Source organism: Alternaria postmessia, assembly GCF_024291825.1.
Source record: "Alternaria postmessia strain BMP 2775 chromosome Unknown scaffold_6, whole genome shotgun sequence".
NCBI lineage: Eukaryota > Fungi > Ascomycota > Dothideomycetes > Pleosporales > Pleosporaceae > Alternaria > Alternaria postmessia.
Genome location: NW_026260079.1, coordinates 505,886 through 527,297, shown reverse-complemented (window position 1 = coordinate 527,297; position 21,412 = coordinate 505,886). Strand labels below are relative to the sequence as shown.

Below are 21,412 nucleotides of genomic sequence, written 5' to 3'. Positions count from 1 at the left end.
TACGCGTCCTATTGTACGCGGTGGAACTGACCTAGCGACGCGCCATGAAGCAATCAATATTTGAGCTGTCCTTGGAAGAGTCCCAGCTGTATTCTCCATGGTCTTTAGATCATTTGACGATGTTCATATGCTGTATACTATCGTAATGACACACGCTTACAGATTGCTCAGACGTAACCACTTCACTGATTCATTATTCAAATTCCAGCCAAGCCGCGCGTCCGCATTGAGTACGTATTCAAGAGCTGTGTATAAGCTAAGAGGGTTGAGTAACAAATGAACGGTGGTTGCTCTAGGCGTAAAATAGACGACCGGTTTGGTTTAGCGACCTCGCCACTGCCTGAAAAGATGTACCCCGCAACAACCCCGCGCAGTATCCGACCAAGTTGTTGATCGGTGTTCAATACTAAGGTAGTGACTGTGCGTCCCGTTGTATGCTGTTCTGCTCATTGGTGCGCCGCGTAGCCTGTGTGAGGTCACACGAGGCTGTCAGCACTGGCGACTCATATACCCGATACCCGACGTAAAAGATCGAATGATGTAGGATCGAATCTGGACAAATATGCGCCAGCATTATTAGCTGCGGCCGCCGCATAGAACTGAAATATATATGCCTACCTGCATACTTAGTTCGACATAAATTGGGCTATATCGTAATACAGATTTCTTTCACAGCCTCACACCCACTTGATCACGACTTCTCCGTTCGACCACCCTCACCATGGCGCCAGATCTTAACGCAATAGGAAGCGGCCAGCGGTGGGACTATTCTACTCCAGGATCTGGCGGTTACAACATCCCGGACATAGTCTACGATGTACGTCGCAATGACTGGAATACTTCAGATCTGAACTGATGATCTTCAAGGACCCCTCATCTAGGAAGCTCAAGATCTTGACCATCGGAGCTGGCTTGTCGGGTATCCAGATGGCATACCAAATCCAGAAGAACACGCAGAATGTTGAGCATGTAATCTACGAGAAAAATGCCAACTTGGGAGGCACATGGCTGGAAAACAGATATCCAGGTATGGACATACAACAAGAATGGCTGAGGTTGAGCTAAGGGTTGCAGGATGTGCTTGCGATATTCCGTCACATGCCTACACACTCAACTTCGCTCTGAACCCCGACTGGCCTCGTTTCTTCTCGTACGCTCCAGACATACAAAAGTACCTCGAAAAGGTCTGCGATGTTTTCGACTTGCGCAAGTACATGACATTCAACACCGAAGCTACCAGAGCCGAGTGGCAAGACGACGTGGGTAAATGGAAGATCACCCTCCGTCAGAAGACGGCATCCGGCGAAGAAAGAGAGTTTCAAGAGGAATGCGACCTTTTTCTCTACGCTTCTGGTATCTTGAACAACTACAAATGGCCAGGCATCAAAGGCATCAACAGTTTCAAGGGTCGCATTGTCCACACGGCGACCTGGCCGAAAGACTACCAGAACGAGGAATGGAAGAACGACCGTGTAGCTGTTATCGGATCCGGCGCGTCTTCAATCCAAACTGTACCAAATATGCAGCCGCACGTAAAGCACATGGATATTTTCGTCCGAACCGGTGTGTGGTTTGTCCAAATCGCGAACAATTTTGGCCAGAATAAGGAGTATTCACAAGAAGAACGCGATGAGTTTCGGAAAGATCCGAGGAAGCTAGTTGCGCATGCTAAAGATATTGAAAACCAGGTCAATGGGCTTTGGGGAGCATTCTACACCGGAAGTCAATCGCAGAAGGACGCTCAAGCCCTGTTCAGAGAACGAATGAAGGAGTTTCTCAAGGATGAGCGGCTTTTGGAAGGCTTCACCCCAAAGTTTGAAGTCGGCTGTAAGTTTCATCTGATACTTACCGGAATTGGTCACTAATCTGCTGCAGGCCGTCGCATAACCCCCGGCGATCCCTATATGAAGGCTATTCAGGAGCCGAACGTCGACGTTCATTTCACAGCTGTCAATGAGATCACCGAAAAGGGTGTGGTTGGCGCGGATGGCGTCGAGCGCGAGGTCGACACAATAGTCTGCGCAACTGGCTTCGACGTAACCTACCGTCCACGCTTCCCCATCATCGGCAAAAATGGCGTCGACCTCTACGAAAAGTGGAAGAATGAGCCTGAAGGCTACCTCGGTCTCGCATGTCCGGACATGCCCAATTGGTTGATGTTCATTGGACCAACCTGGCCTGTAGAAAACGGCTCAGTCACCGGCCCTCTACTGGCAGTTGCTGAGTACACAATCCAAATCATCAAAAAGATGCAACGCGACCACATCAAGTCATGGGTTCCACGACAAGACATCACAGATCAATTCAACGAGCATGCGCAAGAGTGGATCAAGCACACAGTTTGGAAAGACGATTGTAGATCCTGGTACAAGAACAACGACACCGGGCGAGTCAATGCCGTCTGGCCAGGCTCATCAAATCAATATGCTGAGGTGATCGAGACTCCGCGATACGAAGACTTCGATATCCAGTACATGCACAAGAATCCTTGGGCACACCTGGGTATGGGCTATGCGATGCGTAATAAGCAGTTCCCAGAGGCTGATGTTAGTCCGTACCTGCAGTTGGAGAATATTGATCCGCAGTGGTTGAAAGCTATTGGGTATGAGGGGCCAGCGGGCGAGGTGCAGAAAGCAAGAGATCAAAAAGATGAGCCGGATGTGAACAGAACGGGAGAAGATGCAGGTCTGGGGCATGGAGACGGAAATACGCTAACATAATATGTTCGAGTGATATTGCCTGTGTACGTTACCATGCCATCATCTAATCATGATAGTCACAACTGGAAATCATAGTTGTAGCTATCCGCGTTGCTCATGAGATACTCGTTTACTATATAGTACAAGAGACATGCAATTATTAATACAACAAAGCAGCATAACCACTCATAAGAGAATAACCTATAACAGTGGTTCTCAATGTAGAGCTTCCTCATTTCATCATGTGCTCTTCACTGAGTATAAGAACGAAGTGCCTAGAATTGGGTGCAATAGCCAATGCTGCTACACGTCGCATAGCTATCTTGATATGCAATGCTTTGTCACCTCCAGTTGTCGCATCCCTGACCTGTAGAGTCGCACGGTCCGATGCGTTGCTTATATCCAGTCCTTGTACAGTCTTCGGTATGGAACCACGTTTCCCCGCCATCTTAAGTTCGGCGGTGAAACAAGGCTCGCCTTCCAAACCGTATGGGAAGTCGAGGTCTAGAAAGACGGTCTGACTAAAATGAAACCGAAAACTGCCGGCTCCACCCCAGGAAGCCGAGCCGTAGTATACATGCGGCAGATCAGTCATCGCTGTTTTAGTATCCCTACGATCTTTACACAGAGATTTCGATATCGTCCTGAGTTTGTCTAGAAAGATTTGTTGGCGAACTGGTGCGATATCGAATTCCGTTAGATTGATTCCTCGTAATGTGGTTGTGGTATTCGAGGGTTTAGAATTCGGCTTCTGTTTGTATAGATATTGCAGGTTGATCATGTTAGAACCGATGCATGCAACTTCGGATAGTATAGCTGGATCTAGCTCAACTCGGACTATCGAAGGATGCCAATTTTCACGATCGGCGGGAAAAGCTTCGTCAAAATGGGCCACGGATGGATTTACATATATGGACGTGTATCGAAATTCATCCACAGTGCTTCCAGGCCGGAGTACAAGACTACCCTGGTGTCGATAAGTCTTCTCATATCGATTCTCTCCATTGCCTATCTGTGACAACTCGACGCACAAGAGATACGTCTGGTTTGGTACGATTCTCATCACGGCAAGAAAGCCATGCCACGTGTTTTCTTGGTAGTGAAGGATTGGTAATGTAATATGGATACCGCGGCTAGTTACTTGCGGAGGCCTGGAATCATGCGGAGGAGGAAGTAACGAGAAAGGGGTTCTTGATAGGTTGTCGCGATCATGTACCTGGTTAGAGTCTTCGAGTTCGTCAAACAGTAAGTCAGATCTGGGCATAAAGGTACGAAACTGCCAAGGCGAACTGGCTAAAAGGCTCCCTGTCGATGAGTTGACATCCCAGGCAAACAAGGTGTAGTCTTCGTCAATGCGAAGTATCTCTTCTTGGAGTCGTAGGAACGCCCTATGGCCTTCTCCGTAAAGAAGAGCCATGTTGACACCAAAGATTCCTAGAAGGCAGTAAGCCTGATCCTCAACCCGGCTGGTTTCTCGACGCGCAGCCCAAGACATTCTTACTGCAACTGGGCAGTTGAGAGGGTTTCCACCAGTAAGTATCTTCTCGTTGATACCAGTTATGCCCGTCAGTCTCTTCTGAAGGCTACTTCGTGTCCCGATGTCTACCCATGATACGTTGTAGAATTCTACAATGCCAGGAGCGATGAGCTCTTGCAGGGTCCACCCACGTGTAAACCATCGAGATTTGCTGAAAGCTTTGTAGTCGTCTAGCTGCGGGTTGCCTTGCACGTCTTCCAAGTACGCGTAACAGATACAGGCTCCTTTGTACCATTGGTACATTGAGTTGATCGCCTCCGATAGTTCAGCGCTCGAGGTTTTGTCGATGCAGCAAGTGTCAATCCAGCAGTACTTGAAGCCATCGTCCTTAGCTCTTTTGCAACAGCCGATAAGCTTCGCAAACCCTTTCTTCGATGGCGCTACATTTGACAGAATATCTTGCAGAGTAACCTCCTCAGAGCCCCAAGTATGCGAGAGGATAACGTAATCTGGCACTTGGCTCTGCAGGAACTCTTCCACCTGTAACGTAGAGGTGTTGAGTAATCGCATAGCGAATCTCGAGTGGTAAAGAGAAGCGAGTCTTGAAGTGTTGCTTGTGGTCAGGTGATAGAAGGGGGAGTATCCCTACGAAGATCGAGATTGCGAGAATCCCTGGAGAGGAAGGTGGGGAAACGGACGCTAAACCCTCTTTGGTTCCACCGCTATCTCCCCTAGGTACTTTGAGACTCAGACGGCTACAGACCCCATCTCAACTATCTACTTCTCTGTGCCAGTAATCTGGATAGTTCCAAAGCTAGTCAGATATACAACATGAATGAACAGCGTGTCCCACTTGCAAACGCCGCATCGCTCGTCAACCCCCGCATCATTATCCACGGTGGCGCAGGCAACATAACGCGCACGTCCATTCCTCGTGATCGTTACGATGAATACCGCACGTCACTTCTCAATATTCTTGATAAAGCTGAGAAACTTCTACGTAGACCAGGCTCAACAGCGCTAGACGTGGCAACGTATGCAGTCTCACTCCTAGAGGACGACCCGTTATACAACTCTGGCAAAGGCGCAGTCTTTACACGCGAAGGCAAGAACGAACTTGAATGCAGCATTATGGTTTCAGATGGGTACAGCAAACGAGGTGTCGGCTGCATGCTGCTCAGGCATGTCAGAAACCCAATCAAGCTAGCACGACAATTGCTCATTCGTGGCGAGGAAGCGGATGGCGGTGGTGCAGCCGACCATTGTCAATACAGCGGAGACTTCGTCGAAGGACTTGCGAAGGAATGGGGCCTTGACATTGTAGATTCAGAATACTTCTTCACACAAAAGAGATGGGATGAACATCAGCGCGGACTTGCAGATGAGAAGAAGAAGGCCGAGACGGGTATGAGCATGAATGAGATGAGCGATTGGGAGAGAGACAACTATATTCCGCTTGGAACCTGTGGCGCAGTGGTCGTGGATAGCTTTGGCACCGTTTGCACGGCAACTTCAACAGGCGGATTGACGAACAAAGTTCCTGGGCGCATTGGGGATACACCGACTATTGGCGCAGGGTTTTGGGCTGGAGAGTGGTACGACGAAAAGACCGTTAGACCGCAGATGGTGTACCAACCTTCTGCTTCTCCTACCTCGCCGATCGACAAACTATCGAGAGGCGATATACGCGGTGTAGTAGACGATTGTATACCATTCCTCGGATCGCCCACGGTACGAGGGAATGTGTTGTCATCCACCAAGCCATACGAGAAGCCCGTGTCGACACGTCACGCTGTAGGTCTCTCAGGGACCGGCAATGGCGACTCATTCCTTCGTACATGCGCAGCTCGCACCACAGCTGCCAGATCACAATTCTCCGCAACATCACTCTCTGATGCGACAACGTGGATGGCGGGACCCGACGGTCAGCTTCAACGATCTGCTGGAAAGCGTTGGGGCGTAACCCATGAAGGCACCGGCGGTATCATTGGTATAGAGCTTGTCGGTAACAAAGTAAATGTTGTACAAGATTTCAATTGCGGAGGCATGTTCAGGGCATGGACAGGCGATGACGGAAGCCCAAGATGCTTGGTGTTTAGGAAAGAAGGCTGGGAGAACGGGCCCAAGGGTTGGGGTGATCGGCCAACTGCAAGGTATTGAACTCCACATTTGTGGTCCGTCCAAGGACAACTCTTGCTTCTTCCAGCTCCACTGCGCATCACATTATGGAACGCAAGACCAGACGCTTACCAAAAACGAGCTTTGACGTACGTAAATAGCAGTAATATTGCGACGTCGAGAACAAGAAGAACTTGAATGCTATCAAGCACAAACATGAATCTCCATAGTAACGTTCGATCGGAGTCACTCGGCTCATATCGGCGCCACTCCGAGCGGCCGAGCTGCGACAACCCGACGACGCTATACTATAAATCCTAAAAATACGCAAGTCGAGTCTTGCTGCACGGACGTGGATCGTGTATGCGGAGGTGGCTTCGGCCACTTGGGCATCGTCATTCGCGAAGCGGCCGTGTAGCCGGCGTCATGTGGCGAATCGGGAGGCTGGTTACGAGCGCTAGGTGCTAGCTGAACTATCAGCTCAAAGCTATTGAGGTACCACAGCTTAAACTTCGCATAAACACGAGAATGGTAGGTATATAGTCAGCTCGCCCTCATTCGCAACACTTTCATCACCAGCTCATTACCAGACTATTGCAACACTCGCTTCATATATCTTAGCATCTTGATATACTCTAATCGCAAATCAACACCCACAACAGCAATCATGCGTTACACCATCTTTACTCTGGCCGCAGCTGCCTCAGTCGTTTCAGCGCAGTCCTCTTCCTCTCCAGCCAGCGCATCTCCCACAGGCACCCTCATTCCCGTTGGCGAGAAGTGCGACCCCAACGGCACACCATGCGCACTCGGCGCCAACTGCTACGCAGTCAACTCCATGCTCCAACCCGTCTGCGGCAACTTCCAGGCCTCATGCAAAAACGACCAGCAGTGTGCTTTCAACACATGCAACCTTGAGCAAGGTCTTTGCAACGGCTTCATCGCTTCCTCCTCGGCCTCATCATCCTCGGCGTCAGCAACGATCACCACTACACCGACTGCACCGGGCCCAATGCCTGCTCCTTCATCAACCATCGTCGCCCCTGCTGGATCTCTGCCCCTCGGTGCCGAATGCAACCCTTACGTCAACCCAAGCCAATGCGCGAACGGTGTGGACTGCTGGGCTAGCAATGCCATGTTGATTGCCCGCTGCGGTAACTTCAACGCTGAGTGCTCCAGCGATGCGCAGTGTGCCTATAACACCTGCAGCAGCGGACTCTGCAGAGGTTTCCTGCCATCCAGCGCTATGCCTGTCCAGCCATCCAGCGCCATGCCCGTTCAGCCATCTAGCATGATGAGCGCGGTGCACCCATCCAGCATGATGAACGGTACCGTGCCCATGCAGCCAACTGGCACCGGCGCTGCTAGACCTACCGGTAACGGAACTGCCACTTCCACTGGTTCTGTCGAGTTCACTGGTGCTGCATCTGCCGACAACGTCGCTGGTGGTGTTATGGCTATTGTCTTCGGTGCTGTTGCTTTGGCTTTGTAGATATTAGAATTTGTAGGCTCTTAAACCTGCTGTATGGTATGTTCTGCCACCGGTTATAATTACCTAATTAATACGACGCTTTATGAAGATTATTCCTGCTACCTTCATCGCATATGCCATAGTGATCACCAAGTTTCCATCCTGTCTGACTATACGATAAATCCGCGCACGTGCACCTTATTCACTTTATATGAGGTACTGGCTCATCATCAGATGCTCTAGGTAGACCTGTACAATGACTGTTTATTCGCAAAGTCAACATGCTCAACGTGTGATATTCCACCTAACAGCTCGGTTGATCGGTACAATGATCAGCCGCAGGGCCTAACGCTGAGTCACCGAATATGTACACAGTCATCAGATCACCTTTCATATATATTGGTAGCGATATTTTGGCAATCAGATCTTGGATTGAGTGCTGTTATCCTCCCGAAATCGCATTTCCTGACTATACACTCGAATCACTTTAACAAACATCAAATCACGACTACAATGACGGACGTAGAGAATGCGCTCTCCGTAGCAGAACGAGGGGAACTGAGGCGCTCCCTGGCAGCTACAAAAGACCCATACATCGCCGCAATCCCAAAAGTCGAACTCCACATTCACATAGAAGGTATCATAAGTGCAGATCTGAAGTGGAAGTTCTCGCAGCGGAATGGCCAACCAACCATCAACCCACGAACCGGTCAATCCTTCTCTTCACTTGCTGAGCTTCGGGATTCACATGACACCTTAAAGCCGCGTACGGGGAACCGCATGGACAACAGTGAAGAGACTTTGTCCTTTTTCGAGGCTTACTATGGTGGCTTTGAGGCCCTCAAGACTCAGCAGGACTATTATGATCTTGCTATGGATTACTACGAACATGCAGCAGCGACGAACGTGCGATATGCAGAGATTTTCTTTGATCCGCAAGGCCATACGCGCGTTGGGACGAGTTGGGAGATGATGATGGAAGGTTTCCGAGCAGCGCAGCGGAAAGCTGAGCAGGACCTCAACGTAAGCTCTTTATCTCCCTTCGGAAACATTTTTGCTCACAATATACTGTAGGTGAAGTCTGCTTGGATCATGTGCTTCCTTCGGGATGAAACACCAGAGTCCGCAATGGAACACTATGACGCAGCACTCAAATACCGCGATATGATAGTAGGAATTGGCCTCGACTCCAATGAAGTTGACAGACCACCATCGCTATTTGATGAAGTCTTCGTAAGAGCTAGGAATGATGGCTTCCGTCTTACGGCGCACTGCGATGTTGGCAAGCCCTATCCTCTCGAACACATCCATCAGGTGGCGACGAGTATTGCAGGCACAGGGGCCGATAGAATCGACCACGGACTCAATGCTGCTAGCGATACAGATCTCATGACTCTTATCAAGGGAAAAGACCTCGGCATGACAATCTGTCCTTGGTCGTACATCCGCCATCAACCAATGGACGAGGTTTTCCAGCGAATTCGAACTCTCTTCGACGCTGGCATTAAGATTGCTATTGCAAGCGACGATCCAGCGTTTATGGAGGACACATGGGCGCTGGAGAATTTGCTAGTGGTGAAGAGGTACTGTGGCTTTACAAATCTAGAGATTCAAAGGCTGGCGGAGAATGCTATAAAGATGTGCTGGACTTCTGAAGATGCGACAGAGGAGATGTTACGCGAGCTGTATAACATCGAACCGGGAACTTAGATAGCTCAGTGGCATTGCTATATTCGCTATGCAATTAGACATTGTTATAGTGGCACTTGCGACCGAATCTGCAGCGCATCGAACGCGCCATCACAGCCTCTTTAGCACCTTGGTGTCCAATCGTAGTCGTGCAATGATGATAAGAAGTGTCGCTAAAACACCAGTCCCAGCGGCGTAGAAGATAGCAGCCCGATACGGTTCGATCGATGAGGCATCTGCCGCACCTGTAGCTTCAATCAACAGCCCGGCAAGAGGAGCTCCTAACAGGTAGCCTGGGGTCCAGAAGAATACCATCAAAGCAATCGACGCTGCAGCAGAGTGCGGAGCTACGACAGCAACGGCAGTAGGCAGACTGACAAAGAAGCTTCCATTCGCGCATCCGTTGACAAGAGCGAAGATAAAGAGAGGTGGCAATGATGTGCTCACTGGCCAGATGGCTAGCATGCTGACCGAATTGACCAAGCAAGTGATCATCAAGGTGTTGAAGCTGCCGATCTTATCACAAGTCAATCCACCCAGGATACGACCCACTGCCGTCGCAGCACCAAATCCGCCCACTAAACCCGCACCAGTCGACGCTGACAGACCGATCGAACTTGCAAATAGTGGCAAGAAGAACGGTGGCACGAAGAGAGCAAAGACGCCGACGGCACCAGCCATGGTCAGCGTAAGGAAGGGAACGTTCTTCAAGAGCGACCAATCGAATCGGGAGAGCGTTCCAGTGGTCGCACGTTCCTTCAACAATAGAGTGCATGGTATTCCAGTGGCCATGATAAGGATACCCAGGACGCGGAATGTCCACTCAAGTCCGAATTTATCGATGAGTGCCTGCGCTGCGAGGGGCAGTACGGTGGCACCTACACCACCACCAGCCTTGACAACGCCGTTCGCAATACCAAGTTTCGAGCTGAACCACTGGAGTGGCAGACTGTTTGTCGCAGTGTACAGCAGCGATGTACCAACTCCCACCAGCAACCCTGCGATGCAGAACAGCCCACCAAGATGGTCCAGCGTGAAACTCGTAGCAATTAACCCCACTCCAAACACTGTCGTGGCAGCAAGAGCAGTGTACCGCACGCCGAAGGATCTCATAACTCTTATCGAAGCAATGCCAAAAGCGACCATGCAAGCCATATACAGGCTGCCAACGAAAGTGATGGTACGCACGTTTGTGTTCAAGTTGGGTGATTTCAGAATGGCTGTTTGCAGGACGCCCCAGGCCGTTGTGTAGCCGTTGATCCAGAAGAGAAGGAAAGAACATGAGGCGACCACAGTCCAGCCATAGCCTCCATTGGGGATTGCTTCTGCGGCAGAGGGTGGAGGTTGCGGATCGGAAAGAGATTCAAGACCGGTTGAGTCATTTCCACTTGCATCAAGGCGAGTCTGTGAGTGCTGATCGGAGGAGAGGCTTTCCAACGGGATGATGGTCTGAGTTGTCGACATTTTGTGTTGGTTCACCCATGCCGTGTAAAGGATTTCTGTTTATATATGAGGGCAGCAGTATCATCGTGGTTATACAGGCTATCGGTAAAAGTAAAGGGCGCAAAGACATACGCCAGGGCGTGTATGAGCGCTAGGGCGTAAGTATGCAGTGCTGACATTGCTTCGCTTCGAGTTGCTCATTTGTAGAGTGAGGTCTGCCAAGTCGGTCTTTTGGTTAAACTGGGGGCGAGCCAGTCATGAACGTCGGATTGTGTATATGGACGAGGAACGCGATATGATGTCCTGCAAGGCTTCTGTGAACATCTCGATATCAGTCGCTTGCATGTACAGGACGTCGACTCTCCCAGCCACTCTCTCGTGAGGCTTTGATACGTCTGTAGGAGGGATCTGAGCACAGCTAGCTTTATCAGTAAGTAAACATACGGCGGACATGGACTCCCATATGTTTCCCTATAACTTCCGTAAGCAGTGAAACTGGGTACAACAATAACCTTCACCCTTCACGGGTGGAGACGCGGGATGTTTGATGATCCGGTGCGACAGTCGGGCTGGAAGGCGACAGAACTCCCCCAGATGCGATATGAAAGGCTATGTGGCGCAGTACGCTGCCACATTGTATACGTGTGCGCTGATGATCTATGAGTTGGGCTGTTAAGACTTGAAAAGTGGCAACGTCTGATGTGTCGCAAGTGTTGTTTCCCAAGTCGGGCTGAGCGTGAACGCGTCTCGCGAAGATAGCAGATTGAACGCCCAATCGCGACATTACACACGACGACTAGGTGACTGGTGCGCGATCCGATGCAGGCTCACACCCTATGGCGAAGCTGCGACGTGGGCGAAAGTGGTGGAAAGTTCAAGGCCATGGCAAGCCAAGGGCGGACGCGTCGTGTGCGAGGCACAGCCACAGCAAATGACATAATGCCCGCTGAATACCGCCCGCCATGCTTCCTTCCATCGGCAGCATAAGCAACTGGCCGCGCTCTTTTCTCCGCAACCCGTTCCTATATACCCCAACTCTCTGCTATTCTCTCCCCACACACGCGCCAAGATGGGTTTCAGTCTCAACAACCCCCTGCCCTCTTCCATGAGCAGTAAGTTGCTAACAGCCCACTTTGTTTATGCGCCGCTTGCGGGCCGGTGACGTCGCTGACAACTGCTCCCCCAGGCGAATGTCGCAAGACAGGAAAGATTCTAGCATCCTTTGTCGACCCCAGACAAGCCTTTGGACCCGACAAGATTATTCCCCCGAATGTTCTCGCCAATGCAAAGGTACGAGTGTTCCTGCGCATCCGGCGTCTGTCGATGCTGCCCAAGCAAACACTGGATGGGCTGCTAACACGCGTCTAGGGTCTCGCGATTCTCACAGTATTCAAAGCTGGCTTCCTCGGCACAGCGCGATTTGGTTCAGGTGTCGTTGTCGCTCGTCTCGCTGACGGATCGTGGTCGGCGCCCACAGCCATCGGAACCATCGGCGGCGGCTTCGGCGGACAAATTGGTTTCGAGCTCACCGACTTCGTCTTCATCCTGAACGATGCATCGGCAGTGCGTACGTTTGCGCAGGCAGGATCTTTGACACTTGGTGGCAACGTCTCTATTGCAGCGGGGCCAGTTGGTCGCAATGCCGAGGCTGCCGGCGCGGCGAGTTTGAAGGGCGTAGCGGGCATCTTCAGCTACAGCAAGACCAAGGGACTTTTCGCGGGTGTCAGTCTGGAGGGAAGCGGTATCATCGAGCGGAGAGATGCCAACGAGAAACTGTACGGCCGCCGATGGACTGCGCGCGAGATTCTCAGCGGACAAGTTCCCCCACCACCAGCCGCCGCCCCGCTCCTACAGGTACTCAACTCGAGAGTTTTTGCTGGTGTCGGAGGAGCCCAGAACGTTACGAACGATGCCATGTACAACGACATCCCCGTCTACGACGATTCGCGCGACAATGTAGTATGGCAAGGGCGCCAGGGTTCAGCAATGGGCGAAGGCGTACGTAGGGATCGTACAGGTTCTCTAGGCCAAGGAAACAACGACTACGAGTACAGAGACCGACCACAGCGCTCATCCGGCTGGGAAGATGACGTTTACGACCGGCAACCAGCCTCAGCACCCCTCGGCCGATCCTTCTCCACGCGCGCGAACCCCAACGAGACATTCGACCGCATGGATACACGGAACCGCTCCTCCACTTTCGGCGACGACTACTCATACAGCGATCGCAAGCCCGGCCGACCGACAGCTCCAAAGCCAGTATTCGGACAAACAACGGGTCAGAAGAAGGCGGGGCTACAATCCGACCAGGCGATTGCCAAGTTCACCTTTGACGCCGACCAACCGGGCGATCTGGGCTTCAAGAAGGGCGAGATCATCACGATTCTGAAGAGGACAGACAACGAGACAGACTGGTGGACAGGCAGAGTCGGAAACAGAGAAGGCATCTTCCCAAGGTACGTCGCATTCGCGCCGAAATGTTGAGTAGTCACTGACTTGTCACAGCAACTATGTCGAGACTGTCTAGGGTCTTTATCCCTAATGCGTGTGCGATATCCATAACGAATCCTCTTGGTCGACAAAGTTCCATCGGAAGATACCACGATTTCTAACCACATAGACTGGTATACCTTGCTTATTGTTACCTCAGCGAACATGTTCGAGTCCTGTTTGAGCGGTCAGCATCCAGCACCTTGCTTGCTTTCACGCATGGGATGGCGTCTTTTTCCTGAATGTTTCCGTGCTTGAAATTCATTCATCACTTCTCCTTGTTGCCATTGTTTGCAGATACCTATGTAGCGAAAACAAGTCAACGTTTCAAGATACAGAGAACAAGTCGTATCTGGAAGTGAGGTATGGGTTCATGTTGGAGTTACCCCAATTACCGAGAGTGGAGATTGGTCGGCGGAACATCGTATCTGTGACCTAATGCCAGCTCCAAACTCCACCCAGTCGTAGCTACCCCTCCTGTTCATGTCGTTGCGGCATGCGCATCGGCAAAAAAGTGCCCTGCATTGCTCTTGCCTGGCTTCATGTTATTCAGCGTGGAGCAACGCTGATATGGAAGGTGCTTAGATCAAATGCCCCAGAGCTACCCCACCCAGCCACTGGATAGTTCCAAAGCTATCAACGGCCTGCCAACGCTCAACGTCATTCCCGAAGCTGTCTATTTCCAGTCCGGAACCGCTCTTACGCACAAGGCGCCTTAGAGCATTTCTTTGAACATATTTCCCTCTGCAAACATATTGTCAACCAATCTTACATACAACCAAGTCTATATCTGATACCATGACGACATCATCTTGGGATGAAACAGCAACGCAGAAGCGCGAGGCCATCTTGGCCGCTATACCGAAAGAATGGCGACTAGAGAAATTGCCGTCTGTAGAGGAACAAGTTGATGTCACCGAATACGTGAAGCAGTACTTCAGCGAGAAAGAGCTTGAGATCACAGAAAGCAGCGCAGATGTTATTGCGAAGACAGTGGCTGAGGGAAAGTGGACCGCTGAGGAGGTCACGAGGGCATTCTGTCACCGAGCTGCCGTGGCGCATCAGCTAGTACGTTGTATACCACATAAGTCGAGCGAAACCTGCTGACGAGGAAGCTACACTGCCTACATGAGATCTTCTTTGATGCTGCCATTCAAGATGCAAAGGCCCTCGATGCATACTATGCCAAACACAAGAAGACACTTGGGCCTCTTCATGGCCTACCTATCTCACTCAAAGATCAGTTTCATGTCAAAAATGTCGAGACCAGTATGGGTTACGTAGGCTGGATCGGCACCTTCGAAGGTAAGAAGGGTACTGGTAAAGAGAAGGTCTTTGAGAGTGAGATGGTGAAGATGCTGCGGAATGCGGGCGCTGTATTGTACTGCAAGACGAGCGTGCCACATACTCTTATGAGTGGCGAGACGGTCAACAATATCATTGGGTATACACTTAACCCGAAGAACAGGCATTTGACCGCTGGTGGTAGCTCTGGCGGTGAAGGCGCACTGATTGGAATCAAAGGATGTAAGTCGGCTGTCTCATTACATGGCACAAATAAGCCCAAGCATCTGCTGTTTTAGGCTCAAGGATGGGATTAACTAACGTCTTACAGCGCCAGTAGGATTCGGTACTGACATTGGCGGCTCCATCCGTATCCCCGCCGCCTTCAACGGACTGTATGGCCTCCGCCCCTCTACTGGTCGCCTGCCATACGAGGGCATGGCAAATTCAATGGAAGGTCAAAACACTGTTCTTTCAGTAGTCGGACCTCTCGCGACAAACGCAGCCTCCTTACGCCTCGTCACCCAAGCCCTCCTCCAACAAGAACCTTGGCTTCACGACCCATTAGTCCATGAAATCCCCTGGCGCGCTGATCAAGAGTCCGAGATCAAGTCTGCAAAAAAGCTTTGCTTCGGCATCTTACGAACAGACGGCATAGTGAACCCCCATCCACCCGTCAGCCGGGCGATCGAAACGGTCGTCAAAGCTTTGCGCTCCGCTGGACACGAAGTCATCGACTGGCAACCGCCTTCTCACCGCACTATCAATGATACCGGTTTCAACTCGTGGATCTACGATGCCGGAAAAGATGTTCGTTCCGCATTTGAGCTCTCAGGTGAACCCATGGCGCCTCAGGTCTCGTTTTACCAATCCCTTGAAAAGGAATACACTGCCAGCGAGATCGCCGCTATTAACGTCGAGGTGCGCCGCTTGAAGAAGGAGTACATGGAGTACTGGAACAGCACTGTTGACAAGACGGGTACTGGTAGGCCCGTCGATGCGATTATCTGTCCTCTTGCGCCGTTCCCAGCTGCGAGAAAAGAGAAGTACAAGTACTATGGCTACTCGACGTGGGTTAACACGCTGGATTACACAAGTGTTGTTGTGCCGGTCACGAATGCGGATAAGAGCGTTGATAAGAAGGATGAAGGTTACAAAGAGATTGATGAGCAGGATAAGAGAATACAAGACGACTATGACCCGGAGATTTATGACGGTACACATGTCAGTGTGCAGCTTGTTGGGCGGAGGTTGCAGGAGGAGAAGATGCTTGCGGTTGCGGAGTATGTAGGCGGTCTTATCCATGCGTAGGGTTTTATGTTAGGTGAGTACATTGTGTGCATTATGTATTCTCTATGCTAATAGAGTGACAAAGACTGTGCCTGCGCAGGTGTTCCCCACGCTGGAAGACTGAACGCATAGTATAGGTATCAACGGACGGAAGGTCTTGTTGTAAGCACCCCGAGAAGCATATCGAAAGGACAGTCTTTCAAAATATGAAATCGTTGGGTAATGTTCTTAGCGGTGCCTGGCATTGGGATCAAAAGATCCACGAACCTGCCAGTTGAACAAAATTGTTTCGAATCCCAAGTGACGGAACTTACTATCGCAGCATCGAAGTGTATTTTGAAACCCAAACGATCGACTATCTTTCGGGAAATGAAGTTATCTTCCACCTTTTGAGAAGAAATGACGCAAATAGTTTCGGGTCGTCCTGTCACTTTAGACAGGAGTTTTATGTTCCGTTTCGTTTTTTTCAAAGACGGAATCTCTGTTCGTTCAATCTTCCTTGACGTCAGTGACCAAAGGTGTGAGATGTGTTTGTTAACTAACAGTGTTGAAGCGATTTGGATGGTCCACCGACACTGGGAGACGAGGCTGTACAAGCGCGGTAGTGGGTAGTGGAGGGGTTGCTCCTGCGTTTGCCACGGCTTTTACGCTGTCGCAATGATAAGAGATAACAAGGTACTTACTATGTAGACGTTAGAAGCTTTCTTGCAGGTGGTGAAGGAGACACTGACATGTTGACGTGGTTGATCTTATCTGCGACATGTCCGTTAATTTGTAGCGCACTGTCGTGGGCTCCGTTCCCAACAATGGCTGATATGTGTGCCACTTCTTTGGCGTCTGTGAGACGACCAATGGCAGGTGCTGATGAACCAGCTCTGTCCTTCGAGGAACGATTGGAACGACTGACATCGCTCCCGTAGAAGATGCTCATCTTCGAAGCGCCGGGATCCAAAACGTAAGGAACGGGTAGATGAAGGCACTCAGCTGGGGGCCGCGCTGTATGTGAAGGCTGTCCGAGCCACCCGGCTCACGCCCGTATCAAGAACGGCATGTTTGGTTCTGAGTGATCCTACAGGACGCTCACCGTTGATCAGCTTGATCGCGGGGGCGCGCCTTCACGTGGCTTGTCTTGCCATTCAGACGATTTGCCGCGTCGCTACCGGTCAATTGAGAGAGGCATAGCGTCTCACAAGAAAGAGCGCCACCCCTGCCAGGTCCTGTCGTGCTGATGATGTTCAGGCTTGAGATCTGCCCCACTAAATCCTTCTGTCGTGCAGCAGGGCTCATGCGAACACTCGGGCGCAAAGGCTTCGTCTCAGTTACACAAAACGGAACCTTTACCAGATCATCAGCATCGCCGGCGCTTCTGGGAATGATGACTCTCAGATAGCGCGCTGCATTGGCCAAGCGCCCACCCTAGTGTCACAGCGCATACTGAAGGCGCGCGGGTACCAGGCCGGTTGCGACGAGGTTGCCTCTCACTGCACGACATGGGCGATCGCGTAACATTAGCGCAAAAGCTTGTTGACAGTTATCGTACAAAGGCCATCGAGCTTTTGGTGGATTACCTCCAGAACAAGGATATTCGCACAGACGCCGAGCAGTACATAGGGCAACACGATCCTTCCCCAGCAAGGCTCGATACGGCATTTGAGCAGCACCATGGGCCCTTGCCGACACGTTCGCACCATCGTAATGTCTCTCAACCCTCAGGAGCGGCCCGACAGAACATCTCGAATGCCAGGCACAGCTTGGACACTCCATCCAACAGCGCAGGCTCAGTCAAGTCGCATGCTTCCAGCAAGGCTGCTGCGGGCATAGAAAAGATATTATTTCTATCAGGCGACGACGAAGGCACAGATGTACCAGTATTTTCCAGGCGCGCGACAGGGAAATACAACTTGATCAAAGATCAAGTCGCATACGGTCGCGGCCTAGGTGCAGGTAAATTTGTGGTGGATGAGTCGGTGGTGCCTGTGCATCACTCATCCGGTCGCCAGACATGGGAAAATGTGAGGTTCGCTGTTAACCTCACCTGGCACCGTCCCAATGACTGGTCTACAAATGTGGACACGTTCTACATCGTCCCAGCGAGATCGCTCGACTGCGATGTCATTTGGGGATCCGATGGAGCTATGGAACCCCAGTTTCCCTCAGGTTAGTCTACAATCTGCAGGAACTGCGTTCAACACGCTGACCCGTCTGTAATGACGAAAGACGTTCAAGATGCACAATCACCGCAAGCGCGCTATCCACAACCCTTTGGAAGAGTAGAAGAACTCGACCCAACACCACCTCCACATGCGCCTACGGCGCCCTCGTATGCCTATCAACAATCCTCTCTACCACCGCCTGCTGTCCAACGGACATACGAACGTGTGCAGGCCATGCGCGACAATCAACGTATGCACACGGCTGACCCATCTACTTCGGCTACTCAGCCGAAGCATGTAGACCGTGGTCAGCCAACACAAACGATTACCCCCCTTGCAACTCAAGAGGGCTCAAACGGCCAACTTTATGTAATCGGTTTGTGGGACAAAACACCGATCAAGATGTCGTTCGATCCAAGCGATACGGGAGAAGCCTTTTACCAAGCCTTTCATCAATGGGCCGTAAAACGAAAAAATGTGGATGATCTTGATCGACAAGGAGTGACACTAATGCTCAAGGCAAATAAGAACGCGCCCGACGATGAAGCTTACGAACTCGGTCTCGAGGAAACTGAACTAGAGATGCTCTGGGAGACAGCCGTGGAATGGATACAGGAAAACAAAAATCCAAAGGCACCACATCTCTTCGCGACAGTAAAATTCGAAGCGGGATGAAGAGCTTGCATAAGCGAGCATATCAACATATCTTTCCTGGAAGAGCACCTCTCATAACGTAACACACCCATCAGAGGATACATAAATGGTGCTGCTTCCAGCACTAACATGCCTCCGCCATCACCATCGGCAGTGTCCCGCGCAAGGACTGTAGGACATGCACATAGCACACCTCGAGTTGCGAACAGAGTGTTGAGATCGGACATACAACTGAGCAAAAGCGATGCGCGCGGTCGATGGAAAGAGCCACGTTGCGGGCAGCATAAGAGGAAGTACGGTGTTCGTTCTCACAGTACACCGCAACTTTCAGCCGCATAGTGAAGAAGATGAGCCTCACACGGAAGCGAGCGCGGCGACAAACGATGCGCGACAACCCTCAAACGCAGTATCTAATGGAGCGTGGACTCAGTACAATGTAGCGATTGAATCTACCAAGGCTAGCTCAATTGCTACAAAATTCATAGCACATAGCGGAGTGTGGTTTCAAACACTTCTGTCGATGAGAACCAACGCGTATACGAGTGGCCATTATGTAACCACTCAAAAAGAGAAGCGGCCGTGAAAGAGCCGTTGCGCATTGCGAAAGAAGATCCCTGAACGCTCCGCATCGGTTACAAATGTCGAGGTCTCGATGCCTAGCAGGGACGGGGCATAAGTGAAGATTGGCGCATACGGAAAGTCCGTACCAAACAAGAGATTTGTCGTTGGTATGTCATACGCAAGAAGGCCACCAACTTGGTGGAGATATGTTGGGCCCGCTGAATCCCAATAGAAGCGCGTCTGCAAGGCGTCCATCGTGCGGTTGTAGATAGCTGGAAATGACTTCAACAACCGATCTGCAACGGAGGGAAATGCGCCACCGACGTGTGGTATAATGTAGTTGATATTCGTGAAATTCAGGATCGTCTGCGTGATTGTGAGATCTTGAAGCACACGTGCCGTTTCGAAGTAGAACTCGATATTGCCAGTCGGGTATGTAGTAGGGTTTGCTTCCACTAGTGAGCCGTTCACGCGCATGTATGGCGTTGTAGGGTGTATATACATAATCTGGCCTGAACCGCGCGCGTTCATCGCTTCGAAGAAAGGCATAAAGTTTCGGTCACCAACATATCGACCCTCAAAGTTGGAGTAAAGGGCGATACCGGTAGCTCCGAGCATATCGAGCGCGTACACCGCTTCTGCGATAGCGGCTTGTGTGTATGGTAGCGGAACGACAGCGTAGAAGGAGAAGCGGCTTGGGTAGGCTCGAGCATACGCTGCAGACTGCTCGTTAATCAGCCGAGCAAGCGCTGCGGTGGCAGCTTCATTTCCTGGGTAAGCGTTCGCACCGGGCGATGAGAAGGCAAGAACCGAGTGTGAGATGCCTTGGCTGGCCATGAAGTCAAGATGCGCAGTGACATTCCATGATGGCGTCGGATTTCCGCCGGCTGTGGGAGCGATTGCACGAAACCAGTCAGGTACACAATGCGCTATGAGAGCTTGTTAGATGTGCGTTCAAGGCTTCGAAGCAGGACATACCATGAACGTCAATGATGTTGGTGAGATTTGAAACACTGTGCTGCGCGAGCTTAGTTGCTTCGGCATCCAGATACGTAGCGGCGATGCTCTCAAGAGCAGAGGTCAAAGCAGAATTTGGAACGGCTTCAAGAGTGACAGAGTCTAGATGATATGATCAGCAATGTTGAGACAGTTCTTGCAAGTACGAGGCGGGTACCAGCTCTGGCACGCTGAGAGACAGACTGAGCGATCTCATCTCGCGTAGACAATCCACTTGCGTAAGCTACAAACGCTGTTATCAGTGCAAATGCAACAGGTAGTGTCCTATATGTCTTCATTCTAAGGCAAAGGAACATAAACTCCCTAGGTGTCGCTCACAGAGCAAACATCGAGGGGGGGATCGTTTTAAAGTGTACCTTCAGCGGATGGATGCGCGAACGTAATATCAGATCGATGAGGAAGGTTTCCGAAGCTCATACATTTGTTTTGACCAATAGATACACCATACACATGATGCGTAAGCAGTGCCGCCGGACGTCAGCACGGGAGCGGGTAAAGAGGCGGTCCACGCTAGACTGAACTCTGCAGACTAGCCATGAGCTTGTGTAACCGATGTCCTGCTGTGTAACCGCGATCGTGGTGTTCCGGTATCATATAGGTGGCTTCCAGGCCCCCCGGCAAAGCGAATGGTAGACTGTGCGGGACAGATCCTCGAGAAGCTGGCTCAAGCAAGACCCGCGGCTGAGATGCGCAGCCGCAAGATCGCTCGATAATCCTCTGGTGTTGGGACCATTACCCATGTACATAGAACCATGCGCGACACGTCGCAAAATATCGTATGAAGGGCATGATGCGCATGCGCTTCCCAGCTCTTCAGTTCCCTCTACGCATGCTGGTCGACGTCATCGGTTCCGGCGAGTTCGTCTTCGTCGAACATGTACATCCATCTGAGGACTACTTGTATGTCCATTCTACCACCAGCATTTCCCCAAAGTAATTTCGCTTCGAATACTCTGCTACGAGTACTCTTGACAGGCACTATTCCCAATGACCCTGCCCTAGCATTTGTCTTTATTCGCCCTCTCGAGCAAGACCCAGCGCGACAAGCTTTCAGCCGCCGCGGCAG

General features: G+C 51.1%; 10 protein-coding genes across 10 annotated transcripts; 7 read left to right on the top strand and 3 right to left on the bottom strand.

Moving 5' to 3' along the window:
- Positions 1-721: 721 nt before the first annotated feature.
- J4E82_001693 (uncharacterized protein) lies at positions 722-2,720 on the top strand (the record flags this gene model as incomplete). The annotated part of the gene is made up of 4 exons (XM_051728001.1): positions 722-817; positions 868-1,027; positions 1,075-1,827; positions 1,876-2,720. 4 exons carry the CDS (start codon positions 722-724, stop codon positions 2,718-2,720), a joined length of 1,854 nt encoding a protein of 617 aa, XP_051592356.1.
- A 1,413-nt stretch (positions 2,721-4,133) lies between these two features.
- Positions 4,134-4,746, bottom strand: J4E82_001692 (uncharacterized protein; the record flags this gene model as incomplete). The annotated part of the gene is made up of 2 exons (XM_051728000.1): positions 4,134-4,172; positions 4,201-4,746. 2 exons carry the CDS (start codon positions 4,744-4,746, stop codon positions 4,134-4,136), a joined length of 585 nt encoding a protein of 194 aa, XP_051592355.1.
- A 261-nt stretch (positions 4,747-5,007) lies between these two features.
- J4E82_001691 (uncharacterized protein) lies at positions 5,008-6,336 on the top strand (the record flags this gene model as incomplete). The annotated part of the gene is made up of 1 exon (XM_051727999.1): positions 5,008-6,336. One exon carries the CDS (start codon positions 5,008-5,010, stop codon positions 6,334-6,336), a length of 1,329 nt encoding a protein of 442 aa, XP_051592354.1.
- A 625-nt stretch (positions 6,337-6,961) lies between these two features.
- On the top strand, positions 6,962-7,786 carry J4E82_001690 (uncharacterized protein; the record flags this gene model as incomplete). Its single annotated transcript, XM_051727998.1, has 1 exon — positions 6,962-7,786. The coding sequence occupies one exon, from the start codon at positions 6,962-6,964 to the stop codon at positions 7,784-7,786; it is 825 nt and encodes a 274-aa protein (XP_051592353.1).
- A 492-nt stretch (positions 7,787-8,278) lies between these two features.
- On the top strand, positions 8,279-9,475 carry J4E82_001689 (uncharacterized protein; the record flags this gene model as incomplete). Its single annotated transcript, XM_051727997.1, has 2 exons — positions 8,279-8,788; positions 8,840-9,475. 2 exons carry the CDS (start codon positions 8,279-8,281, stop codon positions 9,473-9,475), a joined length of 1,146 nt encoding a protein of 381 aa, XP_051592352.1.
- Positions 9,476-9,565: 90 nt separating this feature from the next.
- J4E82_001688 (uncharacterized protein) lies at positions 9,566-10,918 on the bottom strand (the record flags this gene model as incomplete). The annotated part of the gene is made up of 1 exon (XM_051727996.1): positions 9,566-10,918. One exon carries the CDS (start codon positions 10,916-10,918, stop codon positions 9,566-9,568), a length of 1,353 nt encoding a protein of 450 aa, XP_051592351.1.
- Positions 10,919-11,966: 1,048 nt separating this feature from the next.
- Positions 11,967-13,424, top strand: J4E82_001687 (uncharacterized protein; the record flags this gene model as incomplete). Its single annotated transcript, XM_051727995.1, has 4 exons — positions 11,967-12,009; positions 12,084-12,187; positions 12,266-13,353; positions 13,403-13,424. 4 exons carry the CDS (start codon positions 11,967-11,969, stop codon positions 13,422-13,424), a joined length of 1,257 nt encoding a protein of 418 aa, XP_051592350.1.
- Positions 13,425-14,185: 761 nt separating this feature from the next.
- On the top strand, positions 14,186-15,982 carry J4E82_001686 (uncharacterized protein; the record flags this gene model as incomplete). The annotated part of the gene is made up of 3 exons (XM_051727994.1): positions 14,186-14,455; positions 14,503-14,914; positions 15,003-15,982. 3 exons carry the CDS (start codon positions 14,186-14,188, stop codon positions 15,980-15,982), a joined length of 1,662 nt encoding a protein of 553 aa, XP_051592349.1.
- Positions 15,983-17,451: 1,469 nt separating this feature from the next.
- J4E82_001685 (uncharacterized protein) lies at positions 17,452-18,789 on the top strand (the record flags this gene model as incomplete). Its single annotated transcript, XM_051727993.1, has 2 exons — positions 17,452-18,118; positions 18,179-18,789. 2 exons carry the CDS (start codon positions 17,452-17,454, stop codon positions 18,787-18,789), a joined length of 1,278 nt encoding a protein of 425 aa, XP_051592348.1.
- A 540-nt stretch (positions 18,790-19,329) lies between these two features.
- Positions 19,330-20,624, bottom strand: J4E82_001684 (uncharacterized protein; the record flags this gene model as incomplete). The annotated part of the gene is made up of 3 exons (XM_051727992.1): positions 19,330-20,258; positions 20,308-20,448; positions 20,504-20,624. The coding sequence occupies 3 exons, from the start codon at positions 20,622-20,624 to the stop codon at positions 19,330-19,332; spliced, it is 1,191 nt and encodes a 396-aa protein (XP_051592347.1).
- Positions 20,625-21,412: the final 788 nt, after the last annotated feature.